At 44.7% G+C, this 17,432-nt stretch overlaps 1 protein-coding gene across 3 annotated transcripts in view; it reads right to left on the bottom strand.

Annotated features, from left to right (window-relative positions):
• Positions 1 to 17,432, bottom strand: part of VPS53 (VPS53 subunit of GARP complex) — a 125,242-nt gene that overhangs the window by 54,062 nt on the left and 53,748 nt on the right. For all 3 annotated transcript variants that reach the window (XM_068976074.1, XM_068976075.1, XM_068976076.1), the window contains 2 exons: positions 9,973 to 10,074; positions 2,095 to 2,189 (listed from right to left, as the gene is read on the bottom strand). In XM_068976074.1, the coding sequence (XP_068832175.1) occupies positions 2,095 to 2,189; positions 9,973 to 10,074 (197 nt within the window). The remainder of the gene's footprint in view (positions 1 to 2,094; positions 2,190 to 9,972; positions 10,075 to 17,432) is intronic.

Raw genomic sequence — 17,432 nt, 5'->3', positions numbered from 1 at the left:
TGATTACAAAATATGCATTTTGTAATCAACAAAGAAAAGAATAGAAGCAATCTATCACCAATTCAATGGACATGAGTTTGAGCAAACTCTGGGAGATAATGGAGGACAGAGGAGCCTGGGGTGCTGCAGTCCATGGGGTCACAAAGAGTTGGACACGACTTGGCAAATGAACAACAACAAAATAAAATAGCTGAAGAACAATAACGTTCCAGGTAAGACACAAATACCCACTTGAAATGTTCTCTTAATTTTCTGGTTTGCCTCTGGAATATACTTTTAAGTAAGAATGTGCTAAAATGAAAGAAACATTAAAAAAAAAAAGAGGGTGAGAGGGACTAGGCTTTAGGACCTAAGTGCTTTCCCAGAGAACGCCCCTTGACGAGCTTCTCAGAGCTGCTGTCGTCCCTGTGTGAGCCACTCTCTGGTCCTCCTAAACATAGACTTTAGGCTTCAGGGCCTCTTCTCGAAGCCCGGACCAGCCTGCCTCCAGTCAGTTCGACATGTTTCAGAAACCCGGCCTTTCCAAAATGGCCCTTCCACAGTTGCTCTGGCTGTGGACAGAGATTCAGGGATGAGGAGGGGTCCCTGTCCTATGCATGGAAGTGGATACTGGAACATGACCACACTCTGCTGGCTGTGAGAGTACTCATGACCATATTCAATTGGCTGTGGTTGCAGTGGGCTGCTTGGTAAGCATTTTCTGGAGCCCCTGCATTTGTAAAAAGCATGTATATTAAATGACGATAATTCATCAAAGAAAATAAGAAGCCGTCAGTCCAAACAGACAAAAACAAACAAACCAACAAGTGGGGGAGAAGAGGAAGCTCTTCCTTCTAGTAGAATCCCAATTAGTAAATGTAGAAGAAATGATAGAAACCCACAGTGTTTGGCAAACACTACAGTAATCACAGTCAGGCAGGAATTGTTAAGGGATGTGACAATGAGGGGCGAAGTGACGAGACAGGGGATATTTACATGGTTCCAAAGTATCCCCCCACAAAATACTTATTTTAAAGCAAAAGCACAGCTTTATTGGGAAAAAGCTGGCAGACACCACTTAAGCAACTGGTCAAGGTCAACCTCAGCAGTAACAGGACAAAGCCACGTGAGGTGCCCCCTCCTGACGTCGTGCGCTGGGCACTGAGAAGGACACAATGTCACCTCTGTGGTGTTCCTGCCCAAAACACATAATCTGGATTTAATCAAGAGGAAACATCACAAACAGAAATTGAGGGCTTTGGACAAAAGAGCTGGTCAAACACTTTTCAAAAGTGTCAAGGTCATGAAAGACAAAGAAGAGACTGAGGAACTGTTCAGGCTTAAAGGAGACTAAGGAGACCGGACAACTAAACGCACGACTGGATCTTGGACCAGAGGGAGGACATGCAGGGGAGAACAGCAGCTTCTTGATTTTCATAACTGCGGTTCTATAAACTGCTACCATTCCCTGGGGGCTTCCCAGGTGGTACAGGGGCAAAGACCCCGCCCGCCAATGCAGGAGACATGGGTTCAATTCCTGGGTCAGAAGATCCCCTGGAGAAGGAAATGGCAACCCACTCCAGTATTCTTGCCTTGGAAATCCCATGAACAGAGGAGCCTGGTGGGCTACAGTCCCTGGGGTCACGAAGAGTCCGACCCGACTTAGCAACTAAACCACCACCACCATTCTCTGGACAGAGGATATATGAGAATTCTTTTATAACTTTTTGGTGAATCTAAATGATTTCAAAATGAAAAGTTAAACAAATTATACTTGAAAACATATACATTAGAGTTGGGGCTTTCATTCTCCACTTTTCAGCACCTGACATCGTAAAGCCTGGCAGGCTGATAAGCAGATGTAAGGGCTCAGTGCCCATCTTGGAAATAGGTGCTGGGATCCATTTGGGAGCGCCTCAGAGTCACATTCAGGCTTCTGAGATTTATAGACATAATATATTATAATGCTCAAAAGACCAAAAAGTATCCTTAGCAGCTTTCCAGGGAGGGTCATGGGCATGCCAAGTCCCTCCTTCAACCTCTAGAAGGAGCTGTGCCCCTCCCTGACTCGAGGAAGGAGAAATGGCAGGAGAAAGCAAAGTGGTTGTCACTCACTTGTCCTGGGACTCAATATACACGTAGAGATGCGGCTCAAAACACTTGGAAACAATGCCGTGAAATGGATTGTCTGGAGCTTTAGGCTTCTTAGGCTGTAAAGGAAAAAAAGAGAAAAGGAAAGAAAAGAAGAAACTCTATACTTGAGCCATCTTTGCAAATCTTCCAGCAGTTTCAACAAAAACATCCCTTCAAAGTTCACTCCTAACTTAAAGAAAAGCAGCACACAGTGTAACTAGACTGGGACTATGTCCTGTATTATAATTCATGCCAGCTTGTGAATAATAAACCAGCTTTGCTGGCATCATTTATGTGCTCTGTGCAGTGAAGATTTACAGCTACTGTGATAACACATGCATTTTCAATTTGGAAGTTCTTCATCATCTGACCGATGTTTCAAAAATGCAAATTCTTGCTAATAATCAGCACCTTATAGCTGGGCAGTGCCTTGGAATGTCTAAAGTACTTTTACACAGTCTAGTTTTGAAAGCCTCCATTTACTGCTTGTTATTATGGGCCAAGCGCTTTGATACGAAATAACCTCTCATCTACTCCTCACAACAACCCTCAATGTAGGAATTATGACTACTATTTTACACTAAAAGAAGGGCTTCTCTGGTGGCTCAGCTGGTAAAGAATCCATCTACAGTGAGGGAGACCTGGGTTGGGAAGATCCCCTGGAGAAGGGAAAGGGCTACTCGCTCCAGTATTCTGGTCTGGAGAATTCCATGAACTGTATAGTCCATGGGGTCACAAACAGCTGGACACAACTGAGCTACACCTAAAGAAAGGAAGGCACAGAAGATGTTAGCAGCCTGCCCCCAGGCACAGGGTGGAGCTCCCTAGCTCTTGAACCAGAACTCTTCCTATTAGATCACTGCTGTCCCTGCAGTGTTTCCTGACTGCTGAATTTCATCAACAAATAGGAAAAAACAAAAACAACAACAAGAAGGGTAGGGGGCCAACACAGGGTTGCTAACTTTGTATTTTGCTACTCTACACTCTCCATATTCTCACCACAAGTTCCTAAAAGAGTATTTTATACCTAAACCTTTTAAAAGAGAAAATAGCTGCATAAAGGCAGTTCCTCCCAAGAAGAGACAGTTAGTTGGCGACCTTATACCAAGATAGACAGACAGATAGGTAGATAGACAGGCTGGCTGTTTTATCTGTATTTTTTGCCTTGTAGCAGCGAAAACATGGATCAGCCCCGGTCCTCAACTGACGCTGGGAAAACTGTATCTGATAAAAAGGTTATCTGGGTAGGCAAGCATTTAAAAACTACTGTTTGCTACTAAATTTCCTTTCAAAACATCTAAAAAATAAACAAGATCTTCCTACATATTTCTGTTCCTAAAAAAAGAAAAAGTCAGTTCTATCTATGTTTTGTTTGTGGGCACTTGAAAATAGATACAGGTCTCTGAGGCTTTGCTGGGGTTGATATAAGGGTACAATTTAGATATAAATCAGCACTATAACATACTCGTTGAACTGAACTGTTCATCTCTTAATACATGGGAAAAGCTAAGCTCCTAAAGACAGACGGAAATAATGATTACCTTCTTCTAGTAATCAAAAAAAAAAAACCCGAAATGCTTAAAAACATCTATAAAAACTGGTAACGATCACCTGAAATGTGAACTGTAGACATACCCCATTTAATCTCATATCTAGCTCTATTCCCTTTTCACCTTCTAAGAATTCCATGTCTTTATTTACTTATTTGGCAGGATTTGAAGAAACTCTGGTCCTTCCTAAGACTAACTATAGTCTGGGCTATTTTCTCTTACCATCCAGAAGCCACTGCCAAAGTCAGGCCTTAGGCTGAGACTGTAAGAGACTCTGGGCTTCCCAGGTGGCATCAGTGGTAAAGAAGGCACCTGCCAATGCAGGAGATATAAGAGACGCGGGTACGATCCCTGGATTGAAAAGATTCCCTGGAGGAGGACATAGCAACCCACTCCAGTATTCTTGCCTGGAGAATCCCATGGATGGAGGAGACTGGCGGGTTGCATGTGGTAGCAAAGAGTTGAACATGACTGAAGTGACTTAGCACATAAGACCAGGTTAATTTGAGTTTAAATTGGCTAGATCCAAAGTTCTACTTCATTTCATAGATACCTTAGGGGTTTGTCTACATTTCCATTAGTTTAGAATGAGGGATCTGTGATGCAGTGTGATGATTGCGAAGGTGTGGTCCTTATCTGTTTTACATTTTCCAAGTCAGTTACTTATATTTCAAAATTTGTTCTTCTTTTCAATAAAGTGATCTGATAAATGAACAGAGAAATGTGATTTAATTTGTCTAACTTTTTTGGAATTAGATATCCTGAAATATCCTAATTTTAACAGCGCCACACAGCATGTGTATGGGCATGCTCAGTTGTGTTCGACTCTTTGCGACTCCACAGACTACAACCTGCCAGGCTCCTCTGTCCACGGAATTTTCCAGGCAAGAATACTGGAGCTGGTTGCCATCTCCTTCTCCAGGGGATCTTCCCGACCCAGGGATCCAATCCCTGGCTTCTGTGTCTCCTGCAATGGCAGACAGGTTCTTTAGCAGCTGAGCCACAGGGGACCCAGATATCCTGATTTTAGAACTGGAAAACAAGACCACAATACCCAGATGCCTTTTCATTAACTAAAATGCAATCTTCATAAATATTATAATTATTCCCTTTATTTATATTTTCTTCCCCTGACAAAAATATTCACATGTCTGTAGGATAGCTTCTGGAAATTATAAATGGGAGTTTGTGTAATATAGAATATTGTCATGTTTTAAATCAACATGTGTATTTTGTATCTGGCTTTAATTTCAGTGTGCTTTCCCAACAATTGACAGTGTTTTATTTTATCACTTTTGGATCACATTATAACATTTAAATAAATCTATAAATGAGATATCACACTGGTGTTAAATTTTCTGATTTTGATCTGTGGTGATTTTAGTGAGTACCTCTCTTTAGTGAACATCTTTCTTAAGTGAATGTGTTTCCTAGAAAGGAAATACATACTGAAATACTCAGAGACAAAGGGCATGATACTTATACACTGACTTGTTCTGAAAGAGAGACAGACAGAGGGAGGGAGAGTAAGAGACAGTAGAGAGAGGGGAGGGGAGAAAATGGTAAAGTGAGTGCAGCAAAATGGAAGAAACTAGTGAGCTCAGGTGAGATATTTGGGAGTTAGAAGGCGATGGCACCCCACTCCAGCACTCTTGCCTGGAAAATCCCATGGGCAGAGGAGCCTGGTAGGCTGCAGTCCATGGAGTCGCGAAGAGTTGGACACAACTGAGAGACTTCACTTTCAATTTTCACTTTCATGCATTGGAGAAGGAAATGGCAACACACTCCAGTGTTCTTGCCTGGAGAATCCCAAGGACGGGGGAGCCTGGTGGGCTGCCGTTTATGGGGTCACACAGAGTCAGACATGACTGAAGCAACTTAGCAGTAGCAGCAATATTTTTAAAACTTTCCCTAAATTTGACATTATTTTTTTGAAAAAGAGAAAAAGGTTTCAAATAACAATAAAAAATCCAAATAAGGCCTAGAGTTAAGTGACTAGTACTGTGTCAGTGTTAACCAGCTGGTTTGATGATGACCGTACTACAGGTATATCCCAGGTATAGTAGAGGAGCCTTTTGAGAAACGGCACATCACCAGCAGCTGGGACCACACTGAGTGGCAGCAGAGACATCCACACCTGAGTGAAAAACGAGGTTAGCACCAACATCCTGGTTTTGGTAACGTGCTGTAGTTAGGGGAGTCATCAGCACTGAGGGAGGCTGAGAGATGGGTATCCAGGACTTCTCTGTGCAACTTTTTATGAGTGTATAATTATTTTGAAATTAAAAGTTTTTTTTTAAGTGGTTCAGAGGGACTTCCTGGTAGTCCAGGGGTTAAGACTTCCCCTTCCCATGCAGGGGGTGCGGGTTCCCTGGTTGGGATCCCTGGTTGGATTCCCAGGGGGATGCCTGATTGGAGAGAGAAGATCCCACATGCCTCATGGGCGAAACACCAAAACATAAAACAGAAGCAATACTGTAACACATTCCATAAAGATTTTAAAATTGATCCACATCAAAAAGCTCTTAAAAAAAAAAAAGTTCAGCAGAGTTAAGACTCCAAAAGCGAAGAAGTTTGGGGAATATCTTTACCTATTTATTTTGCTTATATTTTCCTTTTTATGTATGCACAAAATGATGTGATAAAAATGAATGGATGAATCCAGAGAGCTTATTCAGATAAACAGAGATTTCAATGACTAGGGAGTATGGCTATCTGATATTTCAACAAACTCACCCTGACCCGTCTTCCTGGGGACCCAAGTTTGATGAGGCCCCATAGACACCTCTGGCTGTGGCTCAGAGAGCCAGCCGCACAACCAGACAGCCCGGTGGCCCGAACCTTCCTCAGGAGACTCTACTTTGCCCAGCCTCTGCTCTCTAATGGTGCTCCCAGCAGAGAGGAGGGGCCTATAGCCATAGTCATAGCTCCCTGTCCTCTTACAGAGTTTTCAATGTGATTTGGAAGCAAGAGGGGAACAATGGCAGGCACTGCCTCAAGTCTGTTTTTTTTTTAACCCCCACTGAGCTGCCTCCTGCTTCTGGCTGCCTCATATCTGTGTTCATATTTAGATGCTACAGGCTAGAACTGGAGCTCAAGTTGGTGTCTCCCTTTGCACCTTCTAGCTCCCTAAAGGGTTGCTTCTCAGCTTAAAGAACATACTAAAGTCGTTTAGCAGTAGCACTCAGGCTGGACTTCGGAGTGTGTGGATTCTGTCCAAAAGCTGCAGATGTTTAAGCTATTTCCTCCTGGAGTTTGATGGAATAATAAAAGGTTACTGTTGTCACAGTAAGGAGGTCTGCAGCTGGTCCCATTTCCTTTTATTACAATCCAATGTAAACAGATTAAATCTAACTGCTCGGATCACCAGAAGGGTACATTTTAAAGCCAGAAATTCCTTATTTCTTCTTTCTTTTATACTCTGAGGACCCTCAGTCCTCTTTCAGATGCCATTTTTTAATCATTGGGAACATGCTGGCACAGACTGCTTGAAGTAAATACCTCTTTTCAAGTTCACGCTCCCTTCTCTATAGCCTCATTTTGAAGGCCCCCCGTCTGCTGACTGCAGTGATGCCAACAGGCTGGGTAACCCAGGACAAACACTGGTCCCCCTGCCCCAGCCGAGCTCACCACCCGCATCTCGCATCTCGTGTGCTTCCCCCGAAGCCCCACCTGGCTCCTCCTTTTCCAGTGCGCCCAACTTCAGAAGCCAAAGAGTGACTGGGAAGTCGGGGCGGGGGCTGGGGGGCGGTTCCTGGAGCTCCCACCTAATCAACCACAAGGGGGATGGTGCTGGGGAGGTGGTATGAGGTTGGGGACACAGATGAGGAGGCACTTGTCACTGATGTGTCAGTTTTATTACTAAAAAGGAACAGCCCGTGAAACTGAGGGTGGGTCATCTAGCTCAGAGGTTTTCAGTACTTTTTTTAGGTTTTTAAATATATGGACCATTTTTAAAGTCTTCACTGAATTTGTTACAACATTGCTTCTGTTTTATGTTTTGTCTTTTCTGGCTGAGAAGCATGTGGGATCTAGCTTCCTGATCAGGGATTCAACCCCTTGCATTGGAAGCTGAAGTCTTAACCACTGGACCTCCACAAAGTCTTAGTACTTTCCTTTTGACATACCTAGAACCCCTGATCCCAAAGGAGTTTTACCTGGGAGTCCATGAAAAAAGTGACTCAAAACAGAACTGCTCTATTTGGAGGGACTTGGAGCTCTGGTCTCCTCCCAGCTCCCCACAGTGACATGTGACAGGGCACCGAGGAACAGAACTGGAGAACCACTGGCTCCCTCTCAACAAGGGAAGTCCAGTGAGAAAAGTACCCGCCTAAGGTCACACAGCCAGCTGATGGCAAACCAGAGTCTGGCATCTTCTCCATCAGTGACTCTGCGTTACCCCAGGCACCTGTGTTGTGTGTCCTTAGAATGAGCAGATCTTCATCCTTAAGACAAGCTTAATCTCAAGCTTCCAGGCTGAGCAAAAAGTTCCACAAGAAAGAAAAAACAAAACCAAATTACTTGACAAAACTGATTTTGTAGCTCATGGGGAACTCTATCATAATCCAGTTTTGTGACACCCAGAGATGACTGGCTAATGGGATAATTTTCCAACAGCACTGCGCGCATCTGAGTGCTCAACTACATGATTCTGGGTGTGACAGCGGCAGCCATGTGCGCTGGGGAGACAGGAGGGCCCTGAAAATGGCCCAACTACAGAAGGCCAGCTCAGAGGGCACAGACACCCAAGCGCAGGTGGAGGATGAGCTCCACACCTGGACTCTCCTTTCTCATACCAGTCCTTCCTCCCCAAATGGGAGAGACACATTTCTTTCTTTTTTTGGCTGTGCTGAGTGGCATGTAGGATCTTAGTTCCCAGACCAGGGATCAATCCTTCAACCCCTGCACTGAAAGCATGAAGTCTTAACCACTGGACCACCAGGGAAGTCCCTGAGAGAGGTATTTCTTTAAGAGAAATCTTTGTTTTCTCCTAGCCTAGCTGATATGATGGCTTTAAATCAATTACATTTAATCCTGTAGATCTCTGGGATGTGGCCTCAGGGCATCTCTCCAGTTTTATTCATTCCCTTTTATTCACAGGATTCATTTCTAGGTCCTCCACTTTTCAGGGCGACATCACAGTGTGATGCAAAGAGAGCCAGGAAAGGAATTTTAGTCTCTGACTTCCAGACCTGGCTTCTAGTCCTTTCCCAGCTTCACTTCCAAACTCTGTAACCCTGGGCTAGTCACTGAGCCTGCCGCTCACAGAAATCCTGTAAAAGGAGAGGCAGGCACAGGAAGGACGAAATAAAGTAAAGCCTGTGGAAGACTTCTAAACTATAAAGCACCATAAAAATGTGAGGCATCCGTGTTATTATAATTATTCAATCAGTGGATCAGATACCCCTGCGGCATCGCTTCAGGGCTGCTCCTGGGGGTCCTGCTGTCTTGGCTCCTGCCAGGACTGTACCCCTATCATCCCCCCTGGGCTAGGAGCACAGGGTGAACTGCGATGTGCACGGCTATGGGGTTCCCAGAGCTGCTCTTCCCAGCCGGCCTCCCTTTCGGTGGTGTCTGGATCAAAATAATCTCATAAAATCATCCTCCAGCAGCCAAGTGTAGAAAATTAAAAAGAAGGCTCACTAATCCAGACAGGAAAAGTCCTGATTTATCGCTCTAACCTCTCATGTCATAAAATGGCAATGAAACAATAACACCATTCTCTGGAATGGAGGGAGAGGAAATTTAAGAGTTGGACAGAAAAAGCCGAAGGAAATGAAAGTGCTGGTGTGCTCTGAAAAGTAACTCTCCAAATATGCCACTGGTCCCCTTGGTATTTTCAGGCCTCCCTGACGGCTTCCAGACCTAAGGTGCTTGGCTTCCGCTGAGTCGGAGTCTCTCCTGGCTGACAGGGGCTGCTAACTTCACCAGGGACCTTTCAGCCTCTCATGTCTTCACCGGACCAGATCAGGGGACAACTAAAAGCTGGGCTGCCAAATTCGAGAGATGATGAATGAGCCCAGGCAGAGTTCGGCCACCCTGCCATACCCGCTGATGAAGCTTGGCTGTTGCTGAGGCCGGTGGTGAGGCGACTGGAGAGCAGCGGGGTGGGGTGGGGAGGGGCAGGAAGGACTGCTCTTTTATTCAGGTTTCTAAATGCACTTTCAGATAAAGCCCTTCTAGAAAGACCACCAAAGCTGTAATCTCTGAACGTGGTCAACAGCCAAGGGATCATATTTAAGAGTGAGCAGACCCATTTTCAGAAACAAACATTCGGCAGGCTGTGAGGGGAAATGCAAACCAGACTTACTTGCTCTAAATCTCCTTTCTCTAATGCCAGTTCCTCCATCTCTGCTGCTGGCTCATCTTCCAGGAAGGGATTGGTGGATGCGGGTGGAGATTCGAGTTTTTTCTGTTAATTAGATGTGAGAAACAGATGGGTGTTTTCTGAGTAGAGTCAACACCTTTCCCCACTGATCCGCCTTTTCCAAGGCTCTCCAACAGCTATACCATGCAATCTGATCTGATGGGCAAAAATGGAGACACCCTGGATCACATTCTCACCACCAGGACTTCGCACTGCTTTTTATAACTGGAGGATAATTTACAATACTGTGATGGTTGTGCCATGTATCAACAAGAATGGGCCATAGGCGTACCCACCCCTCCCACCTCCCTCTCCACCCCACCCTTCCAGGTAGTCACAGAGCTCCAGATTTGGGTTCCCCACATCACACATCAAACTCCCTCTGGCTCTTCCAGAAACCCTACCGCCCACTGACCCCAATCGCGAGCTGCCTACAACTCTCACTCATCCTTCAGTCTTCAAGTCAGAAGTCCCCTGTTCTGGGCAGCCTTTTCCCACCTGGCAAGTCTGGTTTAGAAGCCTCCATCCCTACCTGGCATGTCCCCTAACCAGGTATTTATTAAAATACTGCCAATTACTCATGTGTGTGTCTCCTCCCCACCAGGTTCTGTGACTGCAGGAATCATGCCTATCTTGTGTCTTATCTCTGGTGCCTGGCCAGAGACCTATATCTCTTCTGAAATATGAAGGTAGGTTTGAATTCAAAAACAAACTCCAGAGCTAATCTTTTGTGTTCCAGATCATAGACTCTTCTCTTCCCAATTAAGACCCATTACAGCACCCACAACAAGATCTCCTTGAGAAAAATTACTCCCCAGTCCCTGAATGTGACTTTTTTTTTTCATTTTTCAAAAATACTTCTGAGCATGTATTTAAAAACAAAAAACATTTATTTGACTGCACTGGGTCTTAGCTGCAACATGCAGGATTTTCAGTCTTTAATTGTGGCACTCGACCTCTTTAATTGCTACATGTGGGATCTAGTTCCCTGATCAGGGATCGAACCTGGGCACCCTGCATTGGGAGCACAGAGTCTCAGCTACTGGACCAACAGGAAAGTCCCTTGACCACTCTTTTAAAAGATCACTGAGTGAGACTTCGGGCTAGTAGAAGGCTGGAGATGTGGGTTTCAGCTCCAATGCTGTTGTGTTGGCCCAGTCACCTAGCTTCTCTGAACCCCAGCAGCCTAAATGGCTGAATGAGGAGGACAGCGTTACAGACCACTTGAAGGATTAAATGTGATAAAGTGTGTGAAACGCGAGAAGCAGCACATGATATGTATTAACAATGATGATTCCAGCGCAACAACAGGAATGGAGGTTGTGCTTTGGAATTTTTTTTTTACAAATCTGACCTCAGAATGTTGTTTATGCCAAGGAGCTGGGTGTTCTAGCAGAAAGGGAACTCAGCAGACAAGCAGGATAAAAGGGACTGGCAGGTGCTGGGGAAGAGGAAGAGGGTAGGGGGAATGGCTCTCTTGAGACAAGAAGCTGGGTGCAGAGGGAGTTTCTAAAAGTACTTGTGAGGCGACTTCCCTGGTGGTCCAGTGGCTAAGACTCTGAGCTCCCAATGCAGGGGCCCAGGTTCGATCCCTAGTCAAGGAACTAGATCTCACGTGCTGCAACTAAAGATATACATGCCACAATGAAGATCGATGCTCCCACGCGCCACAACTAAGACCTAGAACAGTTAAACAAATTAGTATTTTTCAAATTTTCAAAAATAATAAAAGTACTTGTGATAACTGGAGCATGTATCAGTGGAGCAGACTGAATTGATCCCTATGGCAAGAGGGATGGCAGACAGACCACAGTGTCATGAATGACTTTGTCAGGTGCCAGGACATCAGCTGAAGATGTTACCAAAAAAAGAAAGAAAAAAGGAACCCAACAAACAACACAGAAAATTAAAAAGTAAAACTTAAACACACACACACACACACACAAACCACACCCATGTCTCGTTTAAGCTTTAAGACAATTCCACTTACATCCATGTAAACTACTTACTTCTTGGCTAAAACACTTGGATGGTGTTTTGTAGCTAGACAGAGCTTTGGTGTATGAAGAAAGCCTTGTGATTAAGGCACTGTGTGTGTGTGTGTGTGTGTGTGTGTGTGTGTGTGTGCGCGTGTGTGTGCACGCATGCTCATTTGTGTCCAACTCCTTGCAACCCTATGAACTATAGCCCACAGGTGTATGAACACAATGGAGTATTACTCAGCCATTAAAAAGAATTCATTTGAATCAGTTCTGATGAGATGGATGAAACTGGAGCCGATTATACAGAGTGAAGTAAGCCAGAAAGAAAAACACCAATACAGTATACTAACACATATATATGGAATTTAGAAAGATGGCAATGACGACCCTGTATGCAAGACAGGGAAAAAGACATAGCTGTGTATAACGGACTTTTGGACTCAGAGGGAGAGGGAGAGGGTGGGATGATTTTGGAGAATGGCATTCTATCATGTATACTATCATGTAAGAATTGAATCACCAGTCTATGTCTGACGCAGGATACAGCATGCTTGGGGCTGGTGCATGGGGATGACCCACAGAGATGTTATGGGAAGGGAGGTGGGAGGGGGGTTCATGTTTAGGAACACATGTAAGAATTAAAGATTTTTAAATTAAAAAAAAAAAAGAACAATATCATCAGTATAAAAAAAAAGAAAGCCTTGTGATTAAGGCACTGTGTGTGTGTGTGTGTGTGTGTGTGTGCGTGTGTGTGCGCGTGCGCACATGCTCAGTTGTGTCCAACTCCTTGCGACCCTATGGACTATAGCCCACAGGATCCCCTGTCCATGGAATTTTCCAGGCAAGAATACTAGAGCAGATTGCCTTTTCCTCCTCCAGGAGATCTTCCTGATCCAGGGATTGAACCTGCATCTCTTGTGTCTTATGCATTGGCAGGTAGATTCTTTACCACTACGCCACCTGGGAAGACTAATTAATGCATTAGCTCAAGGAAATCAGGAGGAGAACAATGATTTTTGAGGTATTCTCTGGAGAAACAATATGGTCTAAGAAAGCAGCAAACATTTCAAATACATGCACTCTGAAATTTGGCTTCTTTGCCTGATGTGCGGGCGGGGGGGGAACCCTCATAAATGAAAAGCAACTTACATTTATTTTCAGAATTAGGCTATTTCTAGAAAGCAGTGTTTCTTTGAAAGCCATATTTCTAAGTCTTAGTTGTCTCTGTGAGGGTTGCTGGTATTTTAAGGTGAGGGTGAAAAACAGAATCTAAGCTTCAACAACAAGTTACATTAGTTAATAGCACTGGATTCCTGATCCTACTGGGTCAAAGTGGGTTTGGGGATCACACTGTTGAGCTGACCCACTATGATTCTGAGTCTTTCGGTCCTTTGGAGACATGGAGAGCAAGTCAGCAACTGACTGCAAAGCTTTGTTTAAGATTGTTCAGCAACAGAAACAGGATGTAAGTTTTTGAACCAAATATTCTTCATCTATTGCTAGGCCTACCAGGGTTGATAATATGTTTCACAATTATATACAGGTAGGACTCATTTTAAAAACAATGTGTTCTTGGAAATCTTGGTGATCCCGACTGAGGGCGTTCCTGGGCTCCACGCTCACTGATGGGAGTATTCAATGGATGGAGGTAGGCCGTAAGAAGCAAACATAAATGGCAGCACTGAAAAAGCAGAGAGACGTTCCAGGCAGTACAGAGTGGGCTACTTGTTTGGTGTCACCGGGTCAGGAGGTTCCCCACAGGAGAGGTGTCCTTCCTGTCCCCACAGTCTGTCTCTATTAACAAACTGATGAGATTACTGGAGTCAGGGGCACTGGGCACTTCCTGCTCATTCACGTGAGGCACATGCATGCCAACTGGGAACCGAGCTGACACCAGAAAAGCGACTCACCACTCCTCCGTTCATCCACCTGACAAAGGGATGCACTGGGCACAAGGAAAGCAGGGGGCGAGGAGGACTGCGCTCGGTCCTCAGGGAGCTTACGGTCGAGTGGGAGAGGCAGACTTTAACCAAAGAATCACACAAGCGCGTGAGGCGGCCATGCAGGAAAAGCAGAGGTTGTCATGAAAGGATGCAACAGAGGGTCACAGAAAACCACCCTGCGGAAACGATGTTGCAGCCAGACTGAAGGACGCTTCAGAGCTCAGTGTGGGAGCGGAGTGGGATGGCCAGGGCTTTCTAGGCAAAGGGACAAGCGGGTGATGCCACCCATCCTGCAGCGGTGTGCTGAGCATGTGCTCAGCTCCAGGCACACTCCCGGGCACCAGAGATCCAGCACTGAGCAAGATAAAGGGAGGTGCCATGCTGAAAATACAGTGTGGGAACTGGGCTGAGCTGGGGAGGTTCTTTACAAGGCGATCCAAGAGGGCCTCTCTGAGGCAGGGACATTTGAGTAGAGACTTGAATGAGGAGAAGAAGCGAGTTGGGCCAAGACCTGGGGAAGAGCATTCTCCCCAGGGAGAGCCAGTGCAAAGGCTGGAGTGAAAGGAACGTGGCAGGGAGGGGCAGTGGGGCCCCCGATCACACAGCCTGTTGTGGGTTGTGGGAAAGGCTGGTTTTCTCATAGCAACTGGGCAGTCACTGGGGGTTCTAAACAGGGCAGTGGGAGGACCAGTTTTAGATTCTGAAGAGGCTGCTGCCAAGTGGGGCTGACACCCGAGTGGGCGAAGCTAGAGTCGTGGAAATGGAAAAAAGTGGCCACACCTGGGGCATCTTTAGGAAAGCAGACTTAGGGGAATTGGTGAGAGAGTGGATGTGACGGGGAAGGAAAGGAAGCAATCAAGGGAAAGGTGCTTTCTGGCCTGAGGAACTGTGTGGCTGGTGTGACCATTGACTGAGGGATGGGCCTGGGTTCAAGTCCAGGCTCTGCCACTCGGGTATGTGGCTTAACTTCTCCATGCCTCAGCCCTTCCACCTGCAATGTGAAGGGATATGAACACCCACTGCACAGAGATGTAGTGGCAGTTAATGAGCATGACTGTGTATACAGAGCAGCTTAATACAACAGCCGAGGAAGTGCGGCATGCGGGGGCTGTCCTTAGTGTTTAACTAGGGTACAGGTCATGAAGGCAGGACCACGGCTGTGCCTCTCAATAGAGCAATGCTCAGCGGGGAATAAGAGGACCACAGGGCTTGGAAGACTCATAAAAAGAATGTTTTTAATCACAAGTTAGATCTTTCCCTACTATTTCATCTCTTTGGGAGCTCTCCAGGAAATGAAAGCAATGCATCCATCAAATTACAAGGCAGAGGCCCACTGGGCTTCACCCTTCTGCCCTAGTCTCCAACAAAGCCCTCCAAGTATCTCCTGTACCACCATCCCATTGGCAAATGTTATGCCACAGAACACTGAGAGGTGGACGCAGATGCCTGCTACTGAGGGGGCCATGTTACTGCTCTGATTAATTTGGTGTGATGAAAGAACCAGTCTCTGCAGGAAGCCATCACCAGCACAACTCAGCCTTGTGTGCAAGAGGCCCGCTGGCAGAGACAACCAAATCTGCCACTCACTCCTGCTCTGTGGCTGTCACAGACCACAGAGAATTACAAGTTGAGGTTTAGATTTTAAAGAACTCAAATGACATGTTCCACGAGCTCTGGGGCTGCTAAATGAAACCAAAAATCTGCCAAGAAATGCACAACTTTCCAGTTTTGAGAGAATTCATTCTTTTTGCTATGATGACAGTTGATTTCAAGTTCATACATGAAGTCTTCACACGGCAAGTGTATTCCTACTTATTAAACCACATGGGATTCCCAACACTATCAAAACAACAGCAGCCACAGGACAGCCAAGCTGTCTCATTTACTGTTGGGAAGAGCCAACCAGGCTTTAGTCAGTAGTATGTCCATATCTGGGTCTGTCTGCACAAATCTCTTTCTAAGGCCTTAGCTGGACCCTTCAAATCATCAAAGAAGAAACTCTGAAATTTAAGATGAATCTGTTTCCTTTCCCTGGAGAAGAGAGCTTTCAATGTGAGATGAAAGTTCCACAATTTCTGCATTTCTCATTCCATAAATACTTTATTCCAGCCCAGTTCCTGATCTGTCCTTAAAAAGATGGCCTGGAAGCCTCAGCCGATAGGACGGTGAGCACAGGCCTACAGATACCTGGTTTAACCTTGCTGGGACCCCTCTTTTGTTCTTGGTGCCACCACATTCAGATCTCATGTTTTGACAGTTATGTATAGATATCTTTCTCCTACTAGAATATACGTACCTGTCTGATTCAATTTTTCATCTTTACCCAAGGCCCTGCCCCAAGAGGGAGCTTGAGAAACACTGGTGGATAAACGCTGGTGGAGAAGCATTCAATAAAATCCTCTTCAAACACAGGCATTATGGTTCCTCTTTTTTGTTTAAAAAAAAACAAAACCAAACCCAGGAGGGTGTAGGTGTGTGTGTGCACATGTGTATGCAGGGTTGGAAGAGTCTCAAGTTATAACCCAAACTATTAAACAGTGCATATCTCTGGGAGGAGAGATTTGGAGTAATTGAGAAAGAAGAGATTATTCTATTTTTTTTTAATATTCTGTCTTCTATTTTATTTTTTTAAGATTTTTTTATGTCGACCTTTTTTTTTTAATGTGGATCATTTTAAAATTCTTTATTAAATTTGTTACAATATTGCTTCTGTTTTATCTTTTGGTTTTTTGGCCACAAGACATGTGGGATTTTAGCTCCCTGACCAGGGATCAAACCTATAGCCTCTGCATTGAAAGGCAAAGTCTTAACCACTGGACCTGGATCCACTGCCAGGGAAGTCCCAAGAAGAGACTGTTCTTTTAAAATATTTTATTCTGTTTGAGCTATAACAAGCATGTGTTACTCTCCCTCTTTTTGATAGATAAATTATCTGAAGCATGAAGATGATTTATAACTAAACTCAGATTTAAAACACTTGATATTTTAAAACTGTGATATAATTAACATAAAATTCACCATTTTAAGGTGATTTTCATTTCAGTGATTTCATAGAGGCTGAATATGATTTTTACCATAAATCTAATCACTCAGTCTCTAATGATGCATGTGGGTATAGTTAAATCCTATCTAGACATTTGCTTTTAATTTCAAGGCATTTTAATTTAGACTATATTAAATCCCTCCTAAAGGTCAGGAATTTAGGCAATCAGCTAGAAACCTGGGCAGTTCCCTTCTTCCAGTAACTGTTATAGCACAGGACATTATGAGTTTGTTGGGGCTGGAATAATAAAAACAAAACATGCCCTGTCCTTAAGGCTCTTTCAGTCTAAGTTCCTAACAGTTTCTAACAGTCTAAGTTTCTAAGTATCCACATCTGTCAAAAAAGAGCAAAAGATGATGCATCACATGACTCAGTTAGGAAGAGCTTTCCAGGTGAACTTGTCTTTTCAGGTGAGCTCACCCTCATTGTTTCACT

The sequence above is a fragment of the Capricornis sumatraensis genome, chromosome 8 (assembly GCF_032405125.1).
Source record: "Capricornis sumatraensis isolate serow.1 chromosome 8, serow.2, whole genome shotgun sequence".
Taxonomy (NCBI): Eukaryota; Metazoa; Chordata; class Mammalia; order Artiodactyla; family Bovidae; genus Capricornis; species Capricornis sumatraensis.
This window is presented reverse-complemented; position numbering and strand designations above follow the sequence as displayed.